The sequence below is a fragment of the Diabrotica virgifera genome, chromosome 4 (assembly GCF_917563875.1).
Source record: "Diabrotica virgifera virgifera chromosome 4, PGI_DIABVI_V3a".
Lineage (NCBI taxonomy): Eukaryota > Metazoa > Arthropoda > Insecta > Coleoptera > Chrysomelidae > Diabrotica > Diabrotica virgifera.
The window spans coordinates 92,180,144-92,188,441 of record NC_065446.1 but is presented as its reverse complement, the minus strand read 5'-3'; the positions used below and the strand labels follow the sequence as shown (position 1 = coordinate 92,188,441).

Here is an 8,298-nt window from a genome sequence, read left to right as displayed (position 1 = left end):
AAGGGGAGGACTACTGTCGTAGTTTTACTATGCGTAAGAGTAAAACAGCACTGAGCCAAATAATAAAGATGGTGTTGTCACTTCGCACTGAATGACACTCTGTCGATAATAATATATAAGTCTATGGTTGGGAAGCTTATGTCAGTTTATTTCCTCCCTCCAAATTTCACTATTATAACTATAATTGTTCAAAAGATGCGAGGGGGACCGGACTTTTGACTAGCACTGTAGAAACTTTGTATAGAAATAATTTTTCAGGGTACACTTTTTTGTACCCTGAATTTTTCAGGGGACGGTTATGTAGGTACGCTGAAAAAATTTTTCAGGGTACATGGTACTGGTACATGTCAACATGTGTCTAGTAGTCTTCATGTCACATGACATGACACATTTGAATAGACTGGACTGGAATATATGGAGAAGTACTATGCGAATATGGACTAGGAACACGTACCTAATGAGAGAGGAGAGAGGCTAGTTCAATTTTGTAAGGATTGTAAGGATAACGAACTCAATTATCAAGGACACATGATACAAACTACCAATCAGAAGAATATATACCTGGAAAGGCCTTAGACGACGGTGAAAACATAATAAGAAACCAGATCGACTACATCCTTATAAGCTAAAGATTCTTAACGCCACAATATCTACTATAAAGCTTAACCAAGGGCAGATATAGTAAGTGACTACAACCTTGTTTTAGTATACATGAAACTGAAACTAAAGAAAATAAAAACAACTACCAAAACACCTAGAATTAATCTAATAAGACTAAAAGAGGCAGATCTCTGCCAACAGATCAAAGAACAAATACACAAAGAAGTCCAGAAAGTAGAAAGACAAGGAGTTCGTAAAAATTCTGAGGAACACCATACAACAAATACTGGAGAGCCATACGTCCCCCAAAAACCAATCGTATATAAAACTAATATATATAACGTGCACTAATATAAAAGCTGTCTAAACAATCAAACAAAAAGTCAAAGAAGTGAAGCTATTGTGACTATCAGAAAAATCTGCAGAAAAAGAAAGATTAGAAAAACAACATGACAGCTTTCACATATATAGAAAAATTTTAAAAACAGCTGCATACGCAGAAAAAGAGTATGTATTGGAAATTTAATCTTCTTCTTCTTCAGATGCAAATCCACTAATAGATGTTAGCGATCACATTTTGGATGTTACCCTTCAATGGATGTTAGCGATCACATTTTCCATTAACTCTCTGTTTCTTGCAATGTGTATCAGAGATTGTATGTCGTTAATTCCTGTCCATTGTCTTATGTTTCGGAGCCAGGACATTTTCTTGCGTCCTATTCCTCTCTTGCCTTCAATTTTACCCTGGATTATAAGTTGAAGGAACTGGTATTTTTCGTTTCGTACGATGTGACCCAAATACGCCGTTTTCATTTTCTTGATGTTTTCGAAAAGTTGGCGCTTTTGGTTGATTCTTTTAAGGACATCTACATTTGTGACTTTCGATGCCCATGGTATCTTTAGGATACGGCGATAAAGCCACATTTCGAAGGCTTCTAATCTGTTTATATCCCTCGTTTTGAGTGTCCAGCCCTCTATGCCATATAGCAGCACCGACCAAACGTAGCATTTAGTAAACCTTAGTCTCAGTGTAAGATCGAACTCTGAACAGGTAAGTACCTTCCTGAATTTTAAGAAAGCTTGTCGAGCTTGCTCAATGCGACATTTTACTTCCCTGTCCGATCCTCAATCTTCAAAAAGCCACGTTCCCAGGTATTTAAATTTGCTCACTCTTTCAATGGACTTAGTATTCAATGTTATGGTGGAGTTTTCAAATGCATCCAAGTTTCTGGAGATGATCATGAATTTGGTCCTTTTGGTATTAATCTCTAATCCCATTCGCTTACTGTATTCTCCAATCTGCTATGTTGTCACAAATTAAGACAGCATCATCAGCATATCGTATGTTGTTGATCAATACCCCATTCACTTTGATTCCCATCTCTGCATCTTCCAAAGACTCTTGAAATATGGCTTCCGAATAAATGTTAAGTAAAAGAGGGGAAAGCACACGTCCCTGCCGAACACCCCATCTTATATGTATGGGTTTGGATCTAGAATTGTCTATTTTTACTTGTGCTGTCTGATACCAGTACAAGCTTTCAATGCATCTTATGTATTTTTGGTCTATATCAAGCTTCTTGAGGATCTGCATTAACTTGTGATGTTGGACACGATCAAACGTTTTCTAGTACTATCTAAACTTATCTAAACGATCTAAAAAGCACATGAACAAGGCCTTCCTCTGATCGTAACAATTTTGGACCAACACCTGTGTTGCTACTATTGCTTCTCTTCTTCCTAAACCTTGCGTAAACCCAAGTATCTTTGATGTAGTATTTTTTTAAATATTTTTAAAGTGTGACTCATCAGGCTAATGAGTCTGTGATCCTCAGATCTTTTTGCATCGACTTTTTTGAGTAGGGGAATAAATGTAGAGAGCAACCACTGTTGAGGATAGCAACCAGTTTCATAAATAAAATTAAATATTTTATGTAGTGCTTAAATTCCTCGTTCATCCAGTAGTTTGAGTATTTCTGAAGGGATTTCATCTGGTCTAGGTGCCTTATTGTTTTTTTAATATAATATTGCCTTTTCTATCTCCTCTTTAGTGATTAAAGGGCTAGTCAAATTGAAATTTATTGGACAAAAACAACAAAATAATAATTGAAAGTGTAGAGAAAACAAAGAGATGAGAAAAATATATATATATAAAAGATGTAGATCTTTGAAACACACTCAGTGATCAAAAGATCCACAGGTACTGGTTTGGACGACCACTCGTACGAAAACAAACAAATGAAATAGAGAATGCGGAAAAATCCCCTTACGAACAATTCACACATCCACTACTTCGAAGTAGTGGATGTGTGAATTGTTCGTAAGGGGATTTTTCCGCATTCTCTATTTCATTTGTTTATATATATATATATATATATATATATATATATATATATATATATATATATATATATATATATATATATATATATATATATATATACAAGAACTATTTGAAGACAACCAAAGAATGGGTACAATAGAACCTAAGAGGTAGAAATGGACCTACAATTACCAAAGGGGAAATTGAAAAAGCACTAAAACGTATAAAAAATGGTAAAGCTATGGGACCGGATGAAATACTTACAGAAATCTTAAGACTGCTAACAGAGAACCACATATATACTAGTGCTCATGAAATTTTCTCATTCCAAGATCCCAATACCAAACGTAATGAAATGTGAGGAATATACATAGAACGATCAACTTGATAAACCATCAATAGAGTGATACATACATAGTGATACATATTATAGTTGACTTTGAGAAAATCTTCGACAAAATACAATTCAGAAGGGTTACAAACATATTACGGAACACAGAAATAGATGATCACGATGTGAAAATCTTTACAAATTTATACCGATAACAGAAAGCCATAGTATGAGTAGCCTAACAAAAACATTGCATTTTGCTACTTAACGCCTTCTTCCACTTGTTCCTCCAATTGTGAATTACGTCTATATATTCTGGGCTAATTAGCAAAATAGAAGAAAAAGTTATTTACCAGCAATTTTATATGGAATCGAATCTTACGATTGTATATATTAATAATATAGGTATGCAAAATCCACAGAGAGTGGGCTACTTTTTTTATAAACACAAAGGCGCCCAAAAATCGTGTTTTTTTCAATTTTTGCTCTATAACTCCAAATATTTTAACTTTACATCAAAAACACCCAAATAAAAATTCACCGTAATTAAATTCTGCATAGAGAGGTGTTTTTCCGATTTACTTCGACGAAAATTTTCCCCGCAAAATGCGTGTTTTTCCAACAAAATCTTTAATTTTAAACTAAAATTTTAGATAAGTAATTGTTTATCAATAATTAAATAACTTAGTAATATAAAAGCTCTTTTCGTATAGATTATAATTCCAGAAGCCGATGTAAATTGAATGAACAGTTTAGCAACAATTGAAATGTTAATTAAAAATTTACGGTCGCTATAATAACCTCAATAATTATGATCCATAAGGATAACTATGATTTTTGAATAAAAAGACACTGTACCTATCTAATGTACTTTACAGAATTGAAATTGGACTATTTAAGCGGCCGCAAGAATATTTTAAAGTTATAAACAATTTTTTTACTTATAAACAAATATAATATCTCGGGAAATATTAAATTAAATTAAATCATGAAAACGGTATTGAAAAAAAGCGGTAGGACGCTTCTTTTAAAAGAAAAAACGTTTAATTGTGATTAGTATGGTTCCTGAAATACAACCGGTCAAAGTTGACCGACATTTACGGCAAAGATATAAACAATAGGAGCATAATTTTCAAACCATCACCTTTTTATTTTTATCCTCTTTCTCCACACCAATTTTCATATCTTCAAAATACTCATAACATATATTAGTATAATAAAAACTTTGATATTACGAGTGAAAATTGCTAAAAAGAGCAAAATTCCAATCAAAAATTAGGTTGGAGAAAATGTAATCTCAAAGTTCAAAATCGGTATACGTTCAAAAAATGCTTTTTCTCGGCTTCCCATGGAGCAATTTTCTTCATTCTTTTTTGTTTCCAAGTAACTTGAGTAGAGTGATCTAACTAACGCATTATTAAATGTCAAACTTGCTTTTGTTTTGTTATAATAGATTAATTTATTTATAAGAAAAGAAAAGTACATTATTTTTTCCAGTTGTAGACTTTTTTTAGATAAACTTACTACAAGTGTACCTTTTAACGTTAAAAACACAAATATCCTCATTTGAAAGCTGTACAATTATTTAAACAATTTTTATTTAAACAAATTAAAAATGTTTGTTATAATAAATAAATAAATTTATTATAACAAAACAAAAGCAAATTTGACATTCAATAATGCATTAGTTGGATGGCTCTACTCGATTTACTTGGGAACAAAAAAAGAATGAAGAAAATTGCTCCATGGGAAGCCGAGAATTAACGTATAGGTACCGATTTTGAACTTGGAGAATACATGTTCTCCAACCTAATTTTTGATTGGAATTTTGCTATTTTTGGCAATTTTCACTCGTAATATCGATAGTTTTTATTATAATAATATATGTTATGAGTATTTTAAAGATATGAAAATTGGTGTGGAGAAAGAGGACCGAAATAAAAAGGTGATGGTTCGAAAATTATGATCCTATTGTTTATATCTTTCCCGTAAATGCCGGCCAACTTTGACCGGTTGTATCTCTATGTAGAATTTAATTATTGTAAATTTTTATTTGAGTGTTTTTGGTGTAAAGTTAAAATCTTTGGAGTTATAGAGCAAAAATTGAAAAAAACACGATTTTCGGGCGCCATTTTGTTTATAAAAAAAGTAGCACACTATCTGCGGACTGTGCATAATTATATTATTAATATATACAATTAAAAGCTTCGATTCCAGCAATAAAATTGCTGGTAAATAACTTTTCCCAAAAATGGCCTATTCTCCGATAATAAATCTGCATAGACTAATAATAGAGTTCAATGTTTTAATGTTTATCATAGAACTCATAGAATATGTGCTCTATGTGTGCTGTGATAGATCTCTTTGTCTGCTAACTTTTGCGACGCTTCTCCTTCACGCTGCTGCGTAGAATTGTCTTTTCGACACAAGGCTGACAATTATCCCTTAAAGTCCGAGGAAAGAATCGAAACCGACAATAGGTAAGTAGGTATATAAATAATTAAATAATATTATAAAAGCGTAAATATAACAGAGAACCTGACAGAGTTGATATTTGTTTAATAAATTAAAAGTATAAAAAAACAGCCTTATATCACAATTGTAAGGCTGTTAGCTTTCTTTTGCATCGACTTCTTTAACAGTATGAACTTCAGGTTTCGATATTTGTTCCAAAAATATGATCAACCTAAAACATGATAACAAATAAAGACACGCACACTTTTGTTAAGGAGATCATGCTAAAACTAAGGAAACTATCAAAATTCAACGTATTTGTAAATCTATTAATTTTTATTCTTTTGTTTTTCTTTCGGGTTATTTTTCATATATGCTTTTTCTCATGAGGATCTTTCAGTACGTCACAGTTTTTCGATTTCTTTCTAACGCATTAAATTGCATGTGCCAGAAAAAAACGCACGTCGGTGATTACATTTCGTCGGTGACATTTAGAACATTTATTCTAGTTGTCAATAGATGGCGCTATAATCAAAAAAAATATTTACGAATTATATAATATATCTACGAATATAATCTGTGCAATTTATAAGACTCTACAAATCAAAGAAAATACCATTTTATAAATGCAATAAACACAATTGATTTGATTTTATGTCAAATTGCAAATAAAATGTGACAACTGTCAGATTTAACTAAAATGTCCCAAGCAACCAAATAACGTTTACAAAACGTTGAAAAAACGTCATAATTATCACCAAACGACGTCAGTTTATCACATTTTTTCGACGTCGAAAATCACGTGAATATGTCCCACCATAACTCACGTCATTTTTATCACGTTTTAAATACGTGATACGAAAAACGCAGTTTTTACGTCGATTTTGCGTCGTTCTTTAGATTTATTTTTCATTTTATGGCTTTAGAAATACACAATAATTGAATGGGTCCGCCGAATATTGTTGTAAGCACCACATGGTCAAAAAAGTTTTAATATTGTGATAATAGTGAGTTTATACATTTTAAAGGTGAGTAATACAGTTTGTATTTTGTATATAAAAACTGTATTACTAACCCTTAAAATGTATAAACTCACCATTATCACAATATTACAACTTTTTCTTTGACTTCTCAAAAACAAACCATGTGGCGCTTACAACATTATTTGGCAGACCCATTCAATTATTCGTATGGGCATTGTTGGTATTGCAATTTTTCCATTTAAGTAAAACCAAATGGAAGGCTCGTTAAAATGCATAGAATTACAATATCCTCAATGCAACATAACATATATAACTTACATAGAATTTTCACTTTTTATATTATATATTATTATTATTTACCAGATTTAGCCATACGGCTCACACTCCCTCTAAGGGGAAAATTGACTCATCCCAGATACCTACGGTATCAAAAGGATTGAGCTCTGGTGGGACTCTTTCCGTGTTATCGAGCCCTAGGTGACTTGGAATGCAGGTGTATCTCCCAGAAATTTTCGTACGCATCTGGCCGTCGCGAGTAGTACAGCTTTCTGCATGGTCTTATAAAGATGTTCATTCAGACCCAGCTTTTTTATGCTTTCGAGGAGGGTCTTCGGAATGACTCCAGTAGTAGACATAATAATCGGTATCGTCTGGGTACTTTGCATTCTCCATTGCCTTCGTATTTGAATTTCTAGATCTCTGTATTTGGCGATCTTTTCAGTAAATTTACTACGTAGATTATTGTTGTTAGGTATCGCCACATCAATTAGTGTTGTTTGTCTTGTTAATTTATTAACTAGTACGAGATCTGGTCTATTATGTGCCACTGTTTGGTCTGTGAGCACAGTGCGGTCCCAGTATAGCTTGTAGTTGCCATCCTCAAGCATACTCTCAGGGACGTATTGATAATACGGGAGATGGTCTGTTTGGAGAAGTCCCAGCTTGATAGCTATCTCTTGATGAAGGATTTTTCCCACTGCGTCATGCCGTTCCTTGTATTCAGTTGCAGCAAATGCCTGGCAGCCCCCTGTAAGATGTTGGATGGTTTCTTGGGCTTGACATCCATATCGGCATCTGTCGTTTTGAACATGAGGGTCTTTGATGATATATTTCAGGTAATTTCTGGTTGGTATAACCTGATCCTGAATGGCCAGTAATGAACCCTCCGTCTCAGGGAACATCTTTCCTGATGTCAACCAGTAGTTCGACGCTATATTGTCGACATAATCTTGGCTGACCTCATTGGGATGTCGCCCGTGCAGAGGTTTACCCATCCAGGCGCGCACTTTTTCGTCCTTAGTAAGGTGGTTTATGCGCATTTCTGGTTCCCTCAGTTTGATCGGTGTTGTGTCATCTACTGCGCAGATAGCGCGATGTAGAGTAGATGTCTCAGCCTGCATCTGAAAATAAGTTCTTAAATTAGCAATTTGTTTATCTAATTGCTCACCTATATCCATAAGTCCTCTTCCTCCTAGATTCCGTGGTAATGTTGTTCTTTCTACTGCACTTTTAGGATGGTGTTTTTGTGCCTTTGTGAGGTGTGTTCGTACTTTTCGCTGAAGAGCCTCTATATCTGCTTTTGTCCACTTAATAATACCAAATGAGTA

The 8,298-nt window shown here is 33.6% G+C and overlaps 1 protein-coding gene across 2 annotated transcripts in view; it reads right to left on the bottom strand.

The window, feature by feature from the left end:
- Nucleotides 1-5,762: 5,762 nt before the first annotated feature.
- The window catches only part of LOC114345429 (proton-coupled folate transporter-like), a 120,849-nt gene continuing 118,313 nt past the window's right edge, over nt 5,763-8,298 (bottom strand). For both annotated transcript variants that reach the window (XM_050648263.1, XM_050648264.1), the window contains one exon: nt 5,763-5,940. In XM_050648263.1, coding sequence (XP_050504220.1) covers nt 5,865-5,940 — 76 coding nt within the window. In that variant the 3' untranslated portion in view covers nt 5,763-5,864. The remainder of the gene's footprint in view (nt 5,941-8,298) is intronic.